The 22331-nt window shown below is 36.6% G+C and overlaps 1 protein-coding gene and 1 long non-coding RNA gene across 2 annotated transcripts; both read left to right on the top strand.

Moving 5' to 3' along the window:
* The first annotated feature begins 1821 nt into the window (after positions 1–1821).
* Positions 1822–5028, top strand: LOC140007713 (uncharacterized). The gene is made up of 2 exons (XR_011815076.1): positions 1822–3976; positions 4406–5028. It is a non-coding gene; the product is annotated as an uncharacterized lncRNA (long non-coding RNA).
* Positions 5029–16559: 11531 nt separating this feature from the next.
* On the top strand, positions 16560–17445 carry LOC113689854 (ribonuclease S-2). Its single transcript, XM_027207646.2, has 2 exons — positions 16560–16808; positions 16896–17445. Exons 1-2 carry the CDS (start codon positions 16560–16562, stop codon positions 17265–17267), a joined length of 621 nt encoding a protein of 206 aa, XP_027063447.2. The 3' UTR covers positions 17268–17445.
* The last annotated feature ends 4886 nt before the right edge of the window (positions 17446–22331 follow it).

The following is a 22331-nucleotide window of genomic DNA, read 5'->3' as shown; positions in this document are numbered from 1 at the left end:
TGGAAACATGCACAAATGTTCGTGAAATGACAATTATTTTATCTCATTTTTTAAATTTGGAACTTTACAATGTAATTTTTATTGTTCTTCCGATTTGGAGTATCCTTTCTTCAGATATGTTATTTGATAATATATGCACTTGAAATAGTTAATCAGCATAACAAGTGATTGGAAACATGCACAAATGTTTGTGAAATTACAATTATTTTATCTCATTTTTTAAATTTGGAACTTTACAATCTAATTTTTATTGTTCTTCCGATCTGGAGTATCCTTTCTTCAGATATGTTATTTGATATCTGTATATGTTTAATGATGTAATTTTTGCCATTAGTATAGATTTTAATGAAATTATGATATTTTATAAAAAAAAATGATTAACATGTAGACATGTGACCAAATATCGATTCCTCTTATTTTCTGTCAAGGCTCCTACATTGGCAACATTTGAACGAGATAAGTAGAGCTGGCAAAAAAGTCCAAAACCCAACAACCCGCCCATTAATTTTAAAGGATGAGTTGGGTCAGTTGGGTTATGGGTTTTGTTGGGTCAGGTAAGAACAATCCAACTTATTCATTAAATGGGTTGGATTTTTTATTTGGACACCCACTATTCAACTTGTTTAAAAGTAATTCAAAACAATAAATACAAGATTCAATACACAAATGCTTAACCACTTGCATTTGGAAATGTGTTAATAATTCGTTGACCAATTTGTATTCAAAATTCTCATATATATGTTTTCAATCACTTTTTTTAATTTTTATTTAAAAGAAAAAGAAACTTGAAATAAAATCTCATACTTATTTTACTTTTACAACAGTTGTTAAAGTTCCTCAACTTCTATAATAATTTATTATACCTTTTAAGAATATGTTGTTTTCCTCTCCTTTTTTCCTTGTTTTTTTTTTTTGTGGTTGTTCTCAAGTTGCTACTTGCTTCTGTTTGTTAATATTTTGTGTACGTAGAATAAGATTTTAAATTTACTCTAATTGCATTCTTTTACTTTTCTCTAACTCGTTTTATTTCATTGTTAATAATTCTTCATCAATACTATAATACAACAAATTATATATCTCTTACTTCATTTTCAAGCATAATATAATCTAGCATTCAATAATTTAAATACATAGAATATTACAACTTACAATAAAGGATATATGAATAGTAAAAGTGTTAATAAGTTGTGGCAAAAAAAGTTTCAATCAGTTAGTAGTATTAAAAAGTATAAAGTAAACAAAATTATTTAGCAAATCTATTTCAATGCACAATTTATTATCTAAAATTCACAATACAAGCAATATAAAATATTATTCTATTTATGATTTGTTTTCAAGTAGTTTAAGAAGTGAGTGTGAGTTTGTGTGTGTGAAAATGTGTTAGTGTGTGAAAATACATTTAGGTATATGAAAATGTGTTTATGTGTGTGTGAAGAAAATCTTTTTGTGTTTTAAAATGTATGTGAGAAAGTGTATGTATCAAAATGTATCAAATAATATGTTAGGTCATGGATTTGGGATAACCTAACTCAAAATCAACCCATTCTAAAATTGGATGTGTTGGATATAACCTATTTAAATGAAAATCCAATATCAAATCGTCCAAAACCCACCTAACCCACCCAATTGCCAGACATAATAGGAATGTTAGGTTAGTTGATCCCTTCACAAACTCCACATATTCCCAAGAGCTAATGACCGAAATGGTCACTCCACTATTCAAAATGGCATGCTTTGATCATCAAACTTTTTTTGTGGGAAAAAAGGTCACTAAACTCACATAAACGCGTCAACGGAGTCATTTTATCGAATTTTAGCAGTGAATCATCCGGTTACAAGGGCTCTTGAGTTGAACGAATATTCTGATATGGGCAAAAATGTCCAAAAGGTTATTGGGACAAGTGAACTCATCGATTGTTTCATTCCCAAAGTTGATCAACCGATCGAGATTCACTTCATCTTCTCCAGCAAAGTTTACTAGCTGTGAACACCTCTAAACCAAATCGAAGCAGCAAACAATGAGCGCAGCCAAGGAAACTGTGAAGTTAGTGATTTCAATGGATTGGGTGAAGCGATCAAGGGATGATTATGCGGATCCACACATGATGTATGGTAGGTTCTTATAAAATTTGTTTTGGTGAAGAAATTGTTGGTAAAAGATAATGTAAAGTTTGGGAATATTAATACGAAATCCAAAAATGTCAAAAAAAGTTAAGGGTGTGGGGTGTGTGATTTTAGGGTTTAATGGGTTTTTTTATGTAACAAAAGGGGCATGAAACAGAAATTAGCTGTTGTCGCAAATGAAAATCTCCTCCAAAAACAAGCTGTAAGAAGGATAGACGTGCATAAGGAATTATGTATACTAGGCAATCACAGGTTAACAATTAGAGAGCAGCACTTGACTCCCTATCCAACTAGGATAGCAGGAGCTATTTCGACAAGTATTAATCTACATTTTCAAATCTTACATATTTTGCCCAAGTAATAATCATTGTACTAATAACAACCATTCCATTAGAGAATCTCAGCGAAAGATTCCAACTTTATTGCCGCAAGTTATTATCCCAATAATTGCGAAACCGAAAAAAAAACATTTTACAGCCATTTCCCGCTTCAGATTGTCTTTGAATACTTCAGCTGATTCTGTCCAAAAAATTCTAATTCGATGCTACCAATATGAATCAAGTGTGTGGATGAGTGTGAGGTGACGGTGAGCATTGAGCATTTACGATGGATCGGATCTTGCGAACAGAGGAGAATTCTGAGACGCATCCGGCAGCAACGATGTTGTCGAGGAGGGACTTAACGATCTTCCAATCTTGGAGGAAGTATATCTGCATAACGATTTGCGAAGTATCACGTTCGTCATCGTCTTCACTTACCACTTGCTTCACTACATCTTCGATTGCTTCCTTAGTCGCCACTGCCATTCTCTCTTTACATCTCTCTTTTTTTTTATTTCTTTTCTTTCTTTGTGTGGGGGGAGTTGAATTCTAATCTCAGAACGAGCAGCTGAAGAAAAGAGAAAGAGTGAATGGCTGAAATGGAAGGAAATGGAAAACTGGAAAAAAATGAAAGAAGATTTGTCCTTGCATAGATGAAAGAAGGAATCAATGAACTTGTAGATCTAAAGGCATGACTTACAAGGAAGAAACAGATTTGCCATATTTTGTTGGACATTTTTGCCCCCTAAAAAATATTCCTGCATGAGTGAATGCCTTGTAACCAGATGATTTATCACTAAAATTCGGTAAAATGACTCTGCTAGCACGTTTATGCCTTGTAACCAGATGATTTATCACTAAAAAAAAGTTTGATCACCAAAGGATGCTATTTTGAGTAGTTGAGCGATCATTCCGGCCATTCACTCTGTTCCCAATTAATCATAAAGTGAGTAAGTAGTGATCCATTCAATAAATCTTCTCACTACTTCTCGTGAGCTGTGAGAAAATGATCCCACTAAAGCAAGGAGAGCCCTTGATGAAAGCTACAAATGAGGAGTGCCCTTGATGAACCCAAGTGAGTAAGTAGCAATCCATTCAATAAATCTTCTCACTACTCGCGAGGAAATGATCCCACTGAAGAAGGGAGAGCCTTGATGAAAGCTGCAAATGAGGAGACCTCTTGATGAACCCTTATCTTCGCAACCTTATTTTTATTTTTCAGCTCCTCTGCTATCAATCTATTGACCAAACAACCCAGAGAAATGGATGTTCTTCCGGGGGACATCCTGATGCAGATCTTGGTGAGATTACCCGTGAAATGTTTGTTCCAATTCAAATGCGTTAGCAAATCTTGGTGCTCTTTGATCAAAAGCCCCCGTTTCACTGATTTGCATGTCAGCTGAGCCAATTGCGGCGATCAGGAAGGTGTCATCCTGGTGAAGCGCTTCATCAAGGACGAGAGAAAAATTGTTTTATCATTCCATTCAAAGGATGAATCTTTATCTCTCCAGGTTGTGGCCCCTGATTTTGAGGTACCGTACTCAACTTACCTCAATATGATTTTGGTCGGCACATGCCGTGGCATAATTTGTCTTAGAAGTAATGAATATTCTGGTATTCATTTGTGCAATCCTGCAACTCGAGAGTTTCTTACACTCCCTGATCGTCCCTTTCGTTGCCCACAAGGGTATTTTAGTCAGCTGTGTGAATTGGGGTTTGGGTTTGATGCAATTAGTAACGATTACAAAATCATCACTTTTACAACAATTTTTCCTGACGAATACAATGGCGATCCTAATTCCTGCAAAGCTGAAATATACAGTCTCAGTACTAATTCTTGGAGAGAACTCGATCCAGACGTCACCCTGCCGGAAATGGTGTATAACGAGCGCTTCTCTGTTTCATTTAATGGATGCTTCCATTGGTGCACACCATTAAATACTGATTGTTTTGGCCTCCAGATCCTTTCTTTTGAATGGAGCACTGAGCAATTTCGAGAAATTCAATATCCTGATATAGAGTAGAAGACACTGAAGGAGAGTATGGCATGCAGAAACTCATTGTCTTGGACAATTCACTTGCCATGATATGGTATAACATTACAGGGAGTCAAATTTCGGATCAGCATTTCGACATATGGGTGATGATGGAGTACGGTGTGCAGGAGTCTTGGGTTAAAAAGTTTTCCATAGGACCACTCTCCGGAATCGAGAGCCCGTTATCTTCATGGAACAGTGATAAACAGCTTTGGGAAATGAGCAATGGACAATTGGCTTCGTCTGCTGTCCTAGGTGATAATCGAGGAAGTCTTACAAAATACAACATTCATGGGTCTCCAACCACCCTGCAAGCTAATATTTATCATGAAAGTTTGGTTGCTCTTGGTGAACTATGCGGTCGTCGAATGAACTGAACTGGAGATCGAATGGGGGCTTGGAAAAATCGTGCTCGTTAGATGAGTTTAATATTGGTCGTAGTTTTTTTGGTTTGATGCCTTAGCTTTTACAATAAGTCTTTTCATTTGAATCATATGTTAGAAATTTGAACTTTATGATTGTTACTTGGTGCATGTTTGATCTCTGAACCTTCTTTGTTCTTGTTATATCAAAGTTAAAGAGGAGAAGAATGAGTTCCCCATGGCTTCTCGTTGCCTAGAAAGTTGCCTCATGTGATTTAGTATTTTCCTACATAACCCTCTATAGTTTCAAAAGCTATACATAACCCCCTCATGGTTTGAATTAAAGTGTCGAAGTGATGAGAATGATCATTCGTAACTGAGTCACTTAAAATGTCAAAAATACCCTTATGCAAAGTTGAAAATTATTTATCAACCAAGGGGGATTATGTGTATATTTTGAAAATCATAAGGGGATTATATGATAAAGTATTAAATCATAAAGGGGTCATATGGTAAAACACAAAATCATACGGGATTAGTGTGTCATGTATTTATAAGGGTAATTTTGACATTTTAAAAGGTTTAGTTACAAATGATCATTTCCGTCACTTTGACGCTTTAATCCAAACTATTATAGGATTAAGTACAGCTTTTGAAATTATAGGGAGGTTATGTGAAAAATTGCTAAATCATGGGGGGTAAAGTATAATTTGTCCTAGAAAGTGTAATCGAATACTAGAAAATTCAACCGCTGATACAATTACTCTGTCTTTATTGCTGGTGATCCTTTTTGTTTTTGAAAGAGATGGGAGTTGTAGCATTGGAATGAGATATTTATCCCTTACATGTGCTTTGGAGTACTTTAGTAACCAGACTTTGCAACTGGCAAAATGAACCAGAATGGAGAATCAATCAACTTAGGAGGCGCTTGATTCTTGCTTTGGAATTGGAGAGGGAAATGGAATAATGGATAGAGGGCCCATTAATGAGGATTTTGGTTAATTCTTTCCAATTTAGTCGAGTATCATGAATGGCCAAATTTTAAAACATGATTTCAATATTTCAATTCTCATTGTACTGGATCAAGTGCACAGTATTAAAATTATTGTAATCTCAAATACCAAAATTCCTAAAAAAAAGCGGCCCATTAATGTAATAGAGAAATGGGTTCGATGATTGCGAAAAAGGGAGTATAAGTGGGAGGTTTCAAACCGAACCCTCTCACTCATACTTAAAAAAAATTAATTTACCTTAGTAAATTGTGCGGACAACGAAAAAGGGATTTTGCATGTTAGTGCAATTTCAAAAATAACTGATATTTAACCATGGTTTTCAGCATTCTGGAGTCAGCAGTATGAGTCTCGCTGGACTTCAGTTTTTCGAAGAGTGAAAACTTTCAACTTCTGCTTCTTTATGATTCTGTCGAGGGGATTTGGAAACCATGGACCAAGTTCTTTTCCAACATGTGCCTATGTCTGCTGCAAACATTGCCGTAGCACAGGACATGAGCAACACGGCTCATGTATGATACCTTTTATTTTTCTTTTTATTTTTATCAAACGAGTCACGTGTTATATACTTGGCCACAGAAAAATTAAGCATCTTGACCATAAAATGTTGCTTGTTTAAAATTAAACAAAATATAAATGCTATTACACCTTTTGCTTTCCCAACTCAACGACAGAAACCAATTTGTCAAACTATCATCAATTTTGCTAGTCTTATGGAGTGGCAGATTAGCCATTAAATCTATCTCCAATTTTTCCAATTTTGTCCCTAACTTTTATTTTTTGTTACTTTGATACTTGAACTTATTTTGCAGTTCCAATTAAGGATTTATGCAGTGGCACTACTATCTAAAACTAATTTGGCTCCTAATTAACTAACTAAAAGGGATGTCATGGAAATGTCACTCATGGTATTGTAATAAAACAAGTAAATCATAAACCATCAAATAAAACTTTTAAATCATGTAAAAGATCACCACACAAAACTTTTTGACAAGTGCCGAACCTGTGCAATAATAAATACCTACTCGAGAAAAATACAGATTTTGTATATAGCGGTGAGTAGGGTCGAATCCACAGGGACTGGGGATAATTCGTTTCTTCTAGAGTTCAAAGTATGGGGGGTTTTGGATTAAATGCTAACTAAATAAATTAACTGCAGAAAATAATTGATTAAGAGAAATAATTAAGGGAAAACTCTAGCCAAGGGTACACTTCAGAAATGGTTCAGGCACTGATCATTGATTCACAGATAATTCCACATTTATTAATAGACCAGTTATAGTTGTCATGCACGCGATAAATAACCAACCTTTCCTTAATTTCTCGATAGTTAAGGTACGACCGTTAACTATTTCTCTAACCCAAAAACAACCCTAGGTACGACCGTAGGATTTAATTTCTAGATTGCATTAATAATTAGAAATGCCCAATCCTAACTAACAAACACGCTACGAGGGTTTGTTTAAACTAGATCATATGCTCCCCTGACATAAACCCAATTACGCCAGTTGCTACTGAGGTAGAGATAACGAACAATTACGGATTCAATTACCCCTATTTAGCAAAAATAGCCTATATGGATAATTAATTATTGCGCACTAATCAATCATACACAAGGCCATAGGAATTAAAATCAAGGAACATATAAATACCAATAAATGAAGAAAATAATTAAAACAGATTCGATCTCACAGTAATTGTTGAACCAAGTCTTCAGTTGTCCCCTTGACTAGAATTAAGAGGTTAGTCCTCCATTAATGGAGAACAACCATGTGAAAGAGCTAAGAAAAGAAAATCTAAAACTATGCTAAAAGCTGTCTCCGGTAGCCTTTCTTACAATTGTCTTTTTATAGCCAAAAGGAAGATGACCCAAGCTATCTATCCAGTGGTCCCCACAAATAAAGAACAAAAACAACTCTCAAAGCTTCCTACGTTTCTTTCCTTCAAAAGTCCAATGACTAATGCTTTTCCGTGGTCCCCGCCGCAGATTCCAAATCAAAGTACAAAAGGCAAGGCCTCTTGATGTCTCCTCCTCTTTTTCGTCTTTCATTGCTCTTAGGACTCTTAAGTACTCAAGACACTCCCAATTAGCAGAAGAAATGCAGTCCGCGTATATCACCATGTGGGCCAAGTCTGTGGCTTATTTGAAGTCTCAATTATCTCCAAAAGTCCCTCCTTTTTTGTAGTTTTCTGCTTCAATCCCTGAAATTGGGTCCAATACCAAATATAAGTAAATATTAATAATTAAAACAATATTTGGCAAGGATAAAAAGGAAAATTAACAATAAAATTGCTAACAATTAACACCCTATCAATTCCCCCCACACCTGAATCATGCTTGCCCTCAAGCATAAGAACAGCAATTGAACACCAAAATTTGACAATGGCTGTTGCTCTAACTATCATATTACCAAGATACCCAGAAAAACATATATCAAGCGTCACAGTTAAGAGCCAAGAAAAACCACTCCGATTAGCTTCTCAACCACCAACTCCTCCAATTTAAAGCAAACTAATCTAAGAAAAAGGAATGGTTGCTCACATTTATCAACAAATGGTCCAACTATTAACCAAAATCTCGACATTAAAATCACAACACGGAAAACTGACTTATTCACATACTAACACAATCTTTATTTTTATTTTTATTTTTTTTTTCTTTTCTTTTTTTCTTTTGAGTAACAAAAGACTTAGTCTATAGTCCTTAGAGCCTTTTGACGCGAACTCCAACATTTGATAGATGGAGGAGCCCGGTTACTCAGCTCCAATCGCTATAGGACCACGCACTCATAGTAACTACTACCTTTTGACGCGAGAATCAACACTTTAGGTGAAGATCCCCGGTTACTCAGTAGTAACAACTAGCGGAGTACAGTCAACTCTTATTTACAACCATATAGCACAATAACTAAAAAATATCACGAAAATAACAGCAGCCAGCCTCAAATTTCCAAACATGGAGAACTAAAATTAATAATTGGACCAATTCATATGAAAATGCCAACAATCATTCCCTATGCCTAGAAAAGTTAACCAAAAATTGAAAAAGTTAAGCAATTATTGATATTCACCAAAGAGATGTTCCTGAACTCAACCACATCAACTTGATACCTTATTAATAACACTTAGCAATAGCAGAATTAGATACAACAATCCAACATCAAACTTGGTATTCAAATAAAAAAAACTGACCACTAGGAAGAAAGAAAAGGAAATAAACGAAAAATAGAACAAATAACAACGAAAATAAAGGAAAAGAAAAAAAACTAAAAGCTGAACACCAGAAATACCAGCTGTACCACAGCTCTCCCCCCCCCCCCCACACCTAAATCCGACATTGTCTTCAATGGAGATCATAAAGTAAAGAAAGCGAATAGGACAACTACACTTCCCTGAATACGTGGTGGAAGGTCTCGGGCGGCTATGGAATAGGTGGGAACGGTGGAGTGAAAATGGTGCTACGGTAGTTCGCGGCAGTGAAAGATTGTAGAGGGAAGGAGAGCTCCGACGTGCGTCTTGATCCAGGCGAACTAAAGTGCAACAGAGAACTTCAAACCAACAAATTTCCAGACAATGCAGGAGTTTCAATCAATGGCCGAGGACGTCCAACAATGTGCTTGAACGCAGTCAATTCCAACGAATATGGCGATCAAACAGACTAGAAGCGGTAATGGAGTCTAAATAAATCAACAAATCTCAACAAATGAACCCAATTCCCCCCAAAATCGCAACAAATGTTCTAAAGATTTAGCAATTGAAATCAATAGGTAAAATACTCCCAGCAAGTCAATTAGACGCCACCACCAGCAATAAGCAAAGGACGTGGCACAGTAGCCCTCCAATTCAACAAACAAACGCAGAAAATGCCCACCCAAAGGCACTTCAAATGACGCAAGACAGAAACTAGCAAAATAGAACTCAAGTGATACCAACAGGGACCCCAACAGAGCAGTGAATTCAACCAATTTGAGCAAGTGAACCTCAACAAATGTCACCAATTGGACAATTAAGAACCCAATTCAGCCGACCAAAATTAGCACTTGAGCCCAGCAACAGGCACTCCAACAACAACAATTCAGAAATTGGACAGAAATAACTCAATAAAGATGCCCAGTAGTCAATGAGGCAACCAATAACACAGGAGTAACAAATGGTACGTACACTACCCTCACCAGTGCCACTGGTGTATGCACAGGGGAAAAAGTAAATCAAATGGCCAACCCACTGCACCTGATAGATCCGAACACACCCAATAGCACCAAAAATGAGCAGAAATCAAAACGAGAAGCAATTGGCAACAAACTCCCAAATCAACCCCAAAGAATGCACCAATTGTACTTAACGGGACTAGGGACAGTGCTAGTGTGCTAATAAATCAACAAATGTCTCCAATTTAGGAAACCAGCAAGTCAACTTAACAGCACCAAGGAAGCACACAACGGCTATTGAAATGTCTCACGGAGCACATAAACCACAGAGCCGTCAATGGAGCCCAAAAATTGACATTAAAAATGCAGTAGACTAAAAAGCAACTTGGGAACAGGGGGACTCAAAGATACCTGCCCACTGCCCAATGGTGTCGTTGGTGGCAGTGGGTGATGGAAGCGGCGACGGCGGGGAGGAGAGTGTAGGCAGGCGGCTGAGAGGGTGGTGAACTGGAGGAGGTTGCGTGGTGGTGCGCGGCTGGGCAGGGGAGCTCGACGGTAGTGGGTGAAGTGGAGGAGATGGCCGACAGTAGTGGAGCTCGAGGAGGTGGAGCAGGGAAAGGGAGAAGGCCGCGCGAGGGAGAGAGGAAGATCTAGTGGCTGAGGCTTCAGACGCGAGGTTGCAGCCGCTGGTGGAGGGCGGCTGGTCAGCGGCGAGAGGCGCGCGAGGACGGTGAGAGTGGAGGAAGAGGCGGACTGCAGCGGCGAACTGGTGGCGGACGAGCAAACTCGCGGCAGCTCCTGGCGGCGCTCGAACTGGTGGAGCTGTCCTCAAGCTGTGGGAGAGGACGAAGCTGCGGACTGCAGCGGCGAGGTGGAGGGAGGGCCGCGTGGGCGAGCTGGTAGTGAGGCGAGCCGCGGCTGTGCGAGGGGACTAGACAGCGACGGCGTGGGCAGACCGTGGGTGTGCGTGTGAAGGCTGGTGGCGGCGCGCAGGCGGAGTGAGGTGGGGCTGGAATGGGAGGCGGCGTGCGCAGAGGGAAGCAGAGGAGAAGAAAGAAAGAAAAGAGAAAGAAAGAAGAAGAAAGAAAGAAAGAAAAGAAAGAAAAGAAAAGAAGGAAAAGAAAAAAAGAGAAATTGCTGTTTTTTTTTTTTTTTTTTGCAAAAATGTTTCCTTTCTTTTCATCCATTTATGAGGCTCTTTGAGCCACGGAAATAATTTCCCTTCTTTTTTTTTTTTTTTTGAAAAAATTGATTTCGATTTTTTAAATAAAAATTTTTCTTCTTTTTTTTTCTCTTTTTTTTTTTTTGAATCCTTACCTTTCCCGTGAACGTGACGCGGGCACGTCAAGAGAGCAAGAGAGCTCCCAGAAGTTTCTGATCGTGAGCTCTCTGCACGTCACCACGCGGGCACGTCAAGAGGGCAAGAGAGCTCCCAGAAGTTCAGGTCGTGAGCTTCCTGCACATCACCACGCGGGCACGTCAAAACTGAATGACACCTATAAAGCAGCAAAAACGAAAACTAACACCCAAAATCAGTAAAATTAAAGGAAAACAGATTTAAACTATGACACGAAACCAACAAACAACTAAAAGAAACAATTGGGTTGCCTCCCAATGAGCGTCTTTCTTTAATGTCTTTGGCTAGACATTATTATGTTTTTTTCATGGAGGATAAAATCTTGTGGCTCGTCTCATTGCTTCATCCTCTACATAGTCCTGATAGCCCTCGTAGATAGAATAATCTTTGGGCATACGAGTTACGGGCTTCCATGGACTAGTAAATGGCGCCAAACGAGTCGATGATAATTTGCATTCTCCATTCACTCCTCCCTCACTTGCATTTATTGGCACAAGATATCTTGCCATCGCCACTCTTAATTTATTCCTGTCATGAAATTCAAAATTGTCTGGTATAATAAAGTCAATTTCATTAACAGGAATTGAAGAGTAAGAGTTAGGAGAATAGTGATGAAGGAGTGGAGGGGATGTCACCGCATTTGGAGATTGTTCATTGGATTCATCCACTTGAATGAGTTGATCCTGGAGTCTCATTTTTTGCACTTCAACTTCCTTTTCAACTGCATCTTTAAATCCGTTTCCTTGAAACTCTTGCAGTTCCATGTCATTTGACCGGATAATTGCACTCTCATCTCCTTCAAGATTGATATTGGTTTGTGAGGGCAATTCTTCAAGGTGAGAAGCTAATCGCTCTATCTTGGATGTCAATTGACGCAATTGATCTGCCAGGTCGCGACAGCTCGCTTGTGTCTTCTGATGATATCGATTTAGGCTCGCTTGTGTCTCCTGATGAAATCGATTTGAATTAGCAATTAGTAAACCTATCATTTCTTCAAGAGACATACTTGACACGGAGGATGATTGCTGAGACTCTTGCTATTGAAAATCCATTGGCCCCGTCGCATAATTAAAATTGGAATTATCCCACCATTCTTGATCATACCCGTTTGAATAAGGGTCATACTGCGTTTGATATTGGGGTGGAAAATCTCCAAAAGTATCAAGTGGAGAACTTAAATTATCTTGAAATACGGGGCATGTGTCAGTTGAATAACCTGAGTCAAAATAAGTTCCACAATTTGCAACAGCCCATTGATCATTAGGAAAAACATGAGTCTCATAACCCCATTCAGGAACAAAGTCCAGTCTATCATCAAAATATGGAATGTTAGCAGCCATAAACTATATAAAAAAAAGTGAAAAATAAATTAAAAATGAAAACAAGGTGAACTCAAAAGGAAACAAATTAATCTGACACCAGTCCCCTGCAACGGCGCCAAAAATTGACAAGTGCCGAACCTGTACAATAATAAATACCTACTCGAGAAAAATACAGATTTTGTATATAGCGGTGAGTAGGGTCGAATCCACAGGGATTGGGGATAATTCGTTTCTTCTAGAGTTCAAAGTATGGGGGGTTTTGGATTAAATGCTAACTAAATAAATTAACTGCAGAAAATAATTGATTAAGAGAAATAATTAAGGGAAAACTCTAGCCAAGGGTACACTTCAGAAATGGTTCAGGCACTGATCATTGATTCACAGATAATTCCACATTTATTAATAGACCAGTTATAGTTGTCATGCACGCGATAAACAACCAACCTTTCCTTAATTTCTCGATAGTTAAGGTACGACCGTTAACTATTTCTCTAACCCAAAAACAACCCTAGGTACGACCGTAGGATTTAATTTCTAGATTGCATTAATAATTAGAAAGGCCCAATCCTAACTAACAAACACGCTACGAGGGTTTGTTTAAACTAGATCATATGCTCCCCTGACATAAACCCAATTACGCCAGTTGCTACTGAGGTAGAGATAACGAACAATTACGGATTCAATTACCCCTATTTAGCAAAAATAGCCTATATGGATAATTAATTATTGCGCACTAATCAATCATACACAAGGCCATAGGAATTAAAATCAAGGAACATATAAATACCAATAAATGAAGAAAATAATTAAAACAGATTCGATCTCACAGTAATTGTTGAACCAAGTCTTCAGTTGTCCCCTTGACTAGAATTAAGAGGTTAGTCCTCCATTAATGGAGAACAACCATGTGAAAGAGCTAAGAAAAGAAAATCTAAAACTATGCTAAAAGCTGTCTCCGGTAGCCTTTCTTACAATTGTCTTTTTATAGCCAAAAGGAAGATGACCCAAGCTATCTATCCAGTGGTCCCCACAAATAAAGAACAAAAACAACTCTCAAAGCTTCCTACGTTTCTTTCCTTCAAAAGTCCAATGACTAATGCTTTTCCGTGGTCCCCGCCGCAGATTCCAAATCAAAGTACAAAAGGCAAGGCCTCTTGATGTCTCCTCCTCTTTTTCGTCTTTCATTGCTCTTAGGACTCTTAAGTACTCAAGACACTCCCAATTAGCAGAAGAAATGCAGTCCGCGTATATCACCATGTGGGCCAAGTCTGTGGCTTATTTGAAGTCTCAATTATCTCCAAAAGTCCCTCCTTTTTTGTAATTTTTTGTTTCAATCCCTGAAATTGGGTCCAATGCCAAATATAAGTAAATATTAATAATTAAAACAATATTTGGCAAGGATAAAAAGGAAAATTAACAATAAAATTGCTAACAATTAACACCCTATCACTTTTTGAAAATTTAATCTTGTAATTTTTTTTATATGATTTACTTGATTTATTACATCCTCGTGCGATATTTTCAAAATACCCCTATTTAGTTGATCAATTTGATTAGTGCTGCCACAGAGGTCCTTATGTGGAACCACAAAATAGGTTCACATATCAAATTAGTTAGAAATAAAAGTTAGGAACTACATTTGCACTGGTACAAAAGTTTATATACGAAATTGGCTATTTACCCAAACCAATTTATCAAACTATCACCAATTTTGCCGGTCCTACGGAATGGCGGATTAGCCATTAAAATTTCTTGACTATCGATTGTGTGTCTGCATATAGTTGATATATGGTTTAATTGTTTTTCTTTTTCATTTTTTCCTTTCTCCTATCAATTCATGCCATAGAAATCTCTCCCATATAATATTACCTTGTGGACCAATAACATCAACAGATTCAGTACTATTTTCGAACTTTACCTCAGTCACAAAAATCTCAAATTGCTACAAATTACAGTGGTTCTTATGAAAATACCAACCCAAATACAAATACACAATGCTATTAAAGACTAAACATGTCACTGTTCATCCTATTTCTTAACTGAATAAGAGAGAAATTTCCAAGTTGATGATGAATTTTAAAAAATTTCTGCAAAAAGGGTGTTTTAAGTGTAGAATTCCACCAATGCAATGTCCCATTAAATTTCCAATCTGCAAAAGAAAAAAAAAAGAATTACTTCATACCTCGCATTAAACAAATATGAGGCACGGAGCCTTTTATTTTTCGATCCCAGTCTCATGCGTTTCTTTTCTTTTGGAGTGTGGATTTTTTTTATTTTTTTTTTTTGTGAAATTATGGAGAACGAATTTTGATAGGTTGCAATTTATTGCTAAATTTATAATTATTTGTCCCTTGATCTTAGCCAAATATTGTGTTAATTGATGAATTCTACTCATATTTGGTTAATGGTCCTAATTGTGTCAAACATTTAGGAATAGATTGCCTAAACTTCAGCCGGAATATGAATGATTTACAGGAGTTGTAAATTGTTTGATGCTCTAACGTATAAGTTCTTGGGTGCTAAAGCAGACATTGCAGCTTAGCACATGAGCAACATGGCTCATGTATGGTACCATTTTTTCCCTTTTTGTTTTAATCAAACAAGTCACATGTTGCATACTTTTTTTTTTTTGTCGAAACGATATGTGATTTTATAGATGAAAAGAACCTTTACAGTTTCAAGTAAAGATTTGATCGAACTTTACAACCAGTGCATACTAACACTGAGGAATCCAAAATTCCTGATCTACAACAAAGTCTAGCGCTTGCACGCTTATCCTATGAGTTATATGGTTAAGATTCCTATTAATTAAACAAAAGGAGCACATACGAAACAAGGACTTAAGACTATAGATATCCTCCATCAAGGTGAGCATTCGCATTTCCTGAGATTTCCTTTGCTTGAGGAGAGTAAACGTTACCTTGTTCTGGATTTGCACTTCAATCTTCTCCAACTTCTGGACAGCAGCTTTACTCATCAATAGTTTGATAGCTATGAGCTCATCCAGGACCTGGTGTCCAGAACTTCGTTCTTGCAACGTCCACCCTCGTATCATGCTTTGATTGTCCCTTGTTATAGTGACACCTATCCCAAATTTAGGGGTGTATTTGCTCTTTTGTATTGCAAACCTTAGTCACATGTTGCATACTTGACCACAGAAAAAGTAAACATGTTTACCATAAAATGTTGCTTGTTTAAAATTAAATAAAATACTAATGCAATTACACCTTTTACTTTCCCAACTTAACAATAGAAATCAGTTTATCAAACTATCTCCAATTTTTCCAGTCTTATGGAATGGCAGATTAGTCATTAAAATTTCTTGAGTATCAAATACATGTTTGCAAACAGTTGATATATGGTTTAATGGCTTTTCTTGTTCATATTTTTTCCTTTCTCGTGTCAATTTATGCCATAGAAATCCCTCCCCAATAGTATGACCCTATGGACCAATAACATTAACAGATTTAGTACTGCTTTCGAACTTTATAGGTTTGGTTTGTTCTTCCACACAATTTAAGAAAAGTTAATTAATTTTGTTGGAAGAATAAATCTAGCATATTATCTTTCTAAAATTCCCTTACATTAAATGGAGTATGATTAATTAGCTTTACATTAAATAAGTTTGGTTATACTCAATAACAACTTACATTAAAAATAAATATTTTAGAGAAAATTATAAGTTAACTACATTCTTCAATTGAATAGTGGATAATAATTTAGAAGAATGAAAAATAAAATAAACCCAACAAAGTGGGACAGAGGGAGTAAAATTTAATCAGCAGTTCTATAAATAGGCCCGGTTATCCCTAATAGAAGTATAGTCTTCCACTCTCCACAACCAAAATTTTTATGTGCCAATCGCTATACTGTCGTTGGGATGATGGGCATAGTGTTTAAACTTGTCCTTTTGATTCTCATGCTTTGCCCCCTGACAATCAACTCAAGCTTTCAGTACCTTACTTTTGTGCAACAATGGCCGAAAGGCTATTGTACTGTTAATCCAGCTAATCCAAGCAGATGTCAAAGAAACCCTCTACCAACCGTTTTCACAGTCCATGGTCTTTGGCCGGGCAACTTCACCAAAATTTTGCAAAATTGCACAAAATCTGCATATACTCCACTACAGGTAATTTCTACAGGGCTTTCTTATGTCTTGAACATGAAATATGCACTTACACAGGTTCACTAATGTAATGATCATTCTTGTAAGCAGAATTTCCAGGATTGGAACAATAGAAACTTACGGTGGCCAGACCTCGCCAAACCATCGCCAACTATGCAAAATTTTCAACAGCCGAGGTTTCAATCATTTTGGGAACATGAATGGACAAAGCATGGGACGTGCTCGGAAAACATGTATCCCCAAGCTACATACTTCAGCAGGACTATTCAGCTCAGTCAAGGACATAATATTTTGAACTATCTTGCCACAGGCAACATATCTCCCGGCAGCAATCCTACCGTAAGGTCGGTAAATTCTACTATTTACAGAGCTATCAGTAACCATGTGCCAGATTTGATGTGTGTGACTCCTCCCCGTCAAACTGGGAGTTGTGGCACCGGCACCATAAGTTTCCCTGCATAAATCATCTCACCATTTCCACCACACTTTAGTACTTCTGATTTAAAAATGGCATTGAACATCGTTATTGTGATGGAAGATCATGTAATAAATCAAATGAATTCTGAGATGAAGTGTGTGAAACAAGAATAATGAAGACAAGTAAAAGTTACAACATTACAAGAGAGCTATTATGGTATTATTGACTCGCTGTCGGATTTCATTCATTGTCAGCATTTACTTTTCAAACTGAAGCATTAAACTAATTCAATCATTAAATTTAGTTTGTTTCCGTTGCTTAAGTATAAGTTTCTGCTGACATTCATCTTTATGACCATGCCTTGAAACAAATTTTTAGGTTTGGGGTGACAAACAATGTGTGCGGAACAATTGCACCCAAAAGTTGTTAAAAAAAAGGGAGACTTTTATAGTTCTATGAGATGTAGTCAGTTTACACTGCGTTTAGATTGAACTCAATGGAGCACTTATGCGCATCAACTGTTCCTCCCTTGTTAACCAATTTAGATCGTTCTGGAAATAACATGCACAATAAATAATTCACGCTCTAAAGCTGAATGTAGACGGATCTTCTTTGGGTAATCCAGGACCTTCAGAAGGGGTGGGGATTATACGCAACGTTAAGATTAACAAATTTTGTGGCAGATGCTTTGGCAAATCTAACTAGCTCTATCCAGACAGGTAAAACGTACAATCTTATCAATTTACAAAGTTGGTTAGCAGCATGCTAAATTTAGATAGAATCCCTTGATTTTTGTAATCCTCAATTAGCTTGGAAGGGAGTAGTAACCATTGTTTATGTTTTGTTACTTCTACATTCAAATGTGATTTCCAAGAGGTTAGGTACATGCCTCCCTATATTATCTTAGTGAAATTTGGTTTGACATCTCAAGCCCATCTACAAGGTTTGCCATTATTAAAAACAAAAAGTGGTATTGCATATAAAGTAGTTTTCATGTTAAAGATGATCTATCCAAATCAAAAAAAAACATTCACTAAAATACCAATTCATTTATCAACAAACATATATAAGAGATTTTTTTTTAATAAAAGATAATTGATCTAAAAGAAATTACTCAAATACCAATTTGCATTTCAGCCTTTACATTTAAGATTAAAACAATTACAATTTAGCATAAAACCCGTGTTTATTATCGGCTTCTTTTGAGAAGAGAAAAAAAAGGAGAAAAAAATCAAGGCCCAACTCTTTATGATATTCTATTCATCTATTTGGCCTAAATATAAGAGAGAACTACATTTTTTATCCCAATGTTTAGTTGATGTGCAAAACTAGACCCTAAGATTTCAACCAATACAAATGCAGAGCCCAAAGTTTCTAATTTTAGGCAAATTTAGAACAAGCTGTAAGAAGGATAGACGTGCATAAGTAGCTTATGTATACTAGTCATTCACTGGTTAACAATTAGAGAGCAGCGCTTGACTCTCCATCCAACTAGGATAGCAGGAGCTATTTCGACAAGTGTTAATCTACATTTTCAAATCTTACATATTTTGCCCAAGTAATAATCATTGTACTAATAACAATCATTCCATTAGAGAATCTCAGCGAAAGATTCCAACTTTATTGCCCCAAGTTATTATCCCAATAATTGCGAAACCAAAAAAGAAACATTTTGCAGCCATTTCCCGCTTCAGATTGTCTTTGAATACTTCAGCTGATTCCGTCCAAAAAAATTCTAATTCGATGCTACCAATATGAATCAAGTGTGTGGATGAGTGTGAGGTGACGGTGAGCATTTACAGTGGATCAGATCTTGCGACCAGAGGAGAATTCGGAGACGCATCCGGCAGCAACGATGTTGTCGAGGAGGGACTTAACGATCTTCCATTCTTGGAGGAAGTATATCTGCATAACGATTTGCGAAGTATCACGTTCGTCATCGTCTTCACTTACCACTTGCTTCACTACATCTTCGATTGCTTCCTTAGTCGCCACTGCCATTCTCTCTTTACATCTCTCTCTATTTTTTTTTTTCTTTTTCTTTTCTTTCTTTGTGTGGGGGGAGTTGAATTCTAATCTCAGAACGAGCAGCTGAAGAAAAGAGAAAGAGTGAATGGCTGAAATGGAAGGAAATGGAAAACTGGAAAAAAATGAAAGAAGATTTGTCCTTGCATAGATGAAAGAAGGAATCAATGAACTTGTAGATCTAAAGGCATGACTTACAAGGAAGAAACAGATTTGCCATATTTTGTTGGACATTTTTGCCCCCTAAAAAATATTCCTGCATGAGTGAATGCCTTGTAACCAGATGATTTATCACTAAAATTCGGTAAAATGACTCTGCTAGCACGTTTATGCCTTGTAACCAGATGATTTATCACTAAAAAAAAGTTTGATCACCAAAGGATGCTATTTTGAGTAGTTGAGCGATCATTCCGGCCATTCACTCTGTTCCCAATTAATCATAAAGTGACTAAGTAGCGATCCATTCAATTAATCTTCTCACTACTTCTCGCGAGCTGTGAGAAAGTGATCCCACTAAAGCAAGGAGAGCCCTTGATGAAAGCTACAAATGAGGAGTGCCCTTGATGGACCCAAGTGAGTAAGTAGCAATCCATTCAATAAATCTTCTCACTACTCGCGAGGAAATGATCCCACTGAAGAAAGGAGAGCCTTGATGAAAGCTGCAAATGAAGAGACCTCTTGCAAACTGCAAAGAAGATTCTTAACGGCAAAGGTAAAGCTTGATGATAAACTTAATGGCTGAAATCTATAGATAAGACGTACATCACATAATTTTCAATAAAAGACAGGTTCAAGTCAAAAAAGTAGGTGTATTTCTAGAATTTAAAAGTTGAAATACGTCCAGAGAGGAATAAGTTCTAAGCAAGTAAACATCTAACAGCTATATATAATATGGGGCCTTATAGTTATAGCGCCTGTGTCACTTAATATATGGAAATCAAAACCATCGCATAGGTATCTATTTTTCTACTATTTGTTTTGAAGGTATCTCTTAGATATGTAAACTAAACAAAGATTAAAATATGAGTAGTTATATTCCACTGTATCTTCATATACAACCCAGATTGACATGAGCTAGGAATAAAAATTACTGCAATACATTTTTTATTTTACATGTATCAAATCATTAGAATATATATATATATATATATTTTATAAAAATTTTAGAAAACAACAATCCAAATGGGCATTTAGAATATAGATTCAAAAAGAATTACGCTTTTTGCTTTAGGGAAAAAGAAAAAGGATTAGGATCGTTGCTACTTCGTTTCACATCAATTTCCAGTAGAGGTACAATACAGATCAATAATCAGAGTTATTAATCTGAGTAGTTGGCATTTCGTTTTCTTTTCTTTTCCCCATGTGAATAATTTGTCCGGGGACCGGCCGTCCAAATGGGTCGATTCTAAGAAATGACTAAGACAAAATGTTAATCACTAATGCGAAGCTTCAATTGATATCCTCAGGCTGGTTAAAGGAAGAACATCTGTCTAATGCACATGCTTAATAATTACGACCACCGGTACCTCTTTGTACGACCGGACATAAAACTCCGGAACCTGCCCGGTTCACATTTATTTATTATACTAGAAAAAATAATTTTTTTTTATATTGTCATTATATATACTGATAAAATTAAACGGATATCACGTCATCTGAGTTTGAATTTGTACACCAAATTTTGTATATATGATATGCATCTAGATTGATTAATGTATATACTATCAGTGCACAAAGAAATAAACATTTCCATGTCTTTACTCCAAAAAGAAAAAGAAAAGCATTTCCATGTTAAGTAGGCTTCTCAAGAAAAGCATTCCTTGAAGATGTTGGACAACCAACCATTCTCCATTTCTCAAATTTGACGGCCGGCCCCATAACTCCATGATCTATCAGCACAAGTCATTGTTTTTAGACCTCCTATACTTGAAATTATTCCTGCCATCATACCTAACGTCCGTGCTAAGCCATACCCAAATTTTGCATACAATAATGCCTACATATTTGTAGTAATAATAATAATCAATTGAGCTACCTATAGGTGTAGCCAGCAGTCCAGAAAAGAAAGTGAACAAAAATAATTAAAAAAAAAAAAATCACCATTGTTGTGTGAATAGGGCTTAGAAAAGTCAGCCAATATCATTCAACCAATAATGTTAAAGGCCTACACCAAACCCTAGCCAAGTCTTTCATCTGAACGCTTTCAACAACCAATGAAATTTTAGAATTTGTCCGTTTACGGTGCTTACATATCTGACAGGTGTATTAATCATGCAGCTCTCACTAATAGAAGAAACAAATTATTGTTCATTTGCTAAAATAACCGTTTCAGCAGCATCATCTACTGTCAAATGGTCTCAGCCAAAAAGGGTTAGGGTTAATTAAGAGGTCAAAAATAAGAATTTCTTGCTCCAGCCTCACCAATTCATGGCTGTGGTCCAGAAGATAATTTATGCTCGTAGCATATATATGAATCTTCTTCTGATAGAAAATAGAAATGTTTCAGTAATTTATTTATAGGTAGACGTAAAAAATTTCGCAACTCACAATCCAAACAAAATGAATGGATAAATATGAATATCATATCATCACTTTAAGCTGAATGAATATTCATTCATCTGCATGAAGGTAACGGTAACGAATTTATGTAAGGGCCCATACATATATTGCAAGAATAAGATTTGATTGGAACTAGACTTGGGAAGAAAGGGCAATTTGATCCATCCACTTGGCCAGGGGATGCACATTCGTTGCGTGATTGGCATAATTGTTAATGCCCGGGGCTTTCTGTATCTATCCTATTCCTTGAGATGGGGTGAAATTTGAACAGACAAATTCTTTCTTTCTTTGTGGTATTATAAAAATCACACATGTTGGGTAAAAAAAAAAAAAAAAAGGCCAATGTTGACCGTAGTGTTTCATTTGTTCCTTATTATTTTCTTTAACAAACAGCAATATGCAAACTATTATACTTTAAGGGGAATGAGCAAGGAACTCAACTGGCTCGTATAAAATGTTAAAAATCTCTGGATAAATCCCCTCAGGAGGAGGAATTGCCAAGCCATTTGACCCTTCACCCATTC

Source organism: Coffea arabica, chromosome 5c (assembly GCF_036785885.1).
Source record: "Coffea arabica cultivar ET-39 chromosome 5c, Coffea Arabica ET-39 HiFi, whole genome shotgun sequence".
NCBI classification, from domain to species: Eukaryota; Viridiplantae; Streptophyta; class Magnoliopsida; order Gentianales; family Rubiaceae; genus Coffea; species Coffea arabica.
Note: the sequence above shows the minus strand (reverse complement) of the source record. Positions and strands in the feature narration are given on the sequence as shown.

What these genes read in the sequence shown, in the direction of transcription:
- LOC113689854 (XM_027207646.2), top strand. Translation starts at nt 16,560, where the DNA reads ATGATGGGCATAGTGTTTAAACTTGTCCTTTTGATTCTCATGCTTTGC. An exon ending in CTGCATATACTCCACTACAG is followed by an intron (nt 16,809 to 16,895) that starts GTAATTTCTACA and finishes TCTTGTAAGCAG; the next exon opens with AATTTCCAGGATTGGAACAA.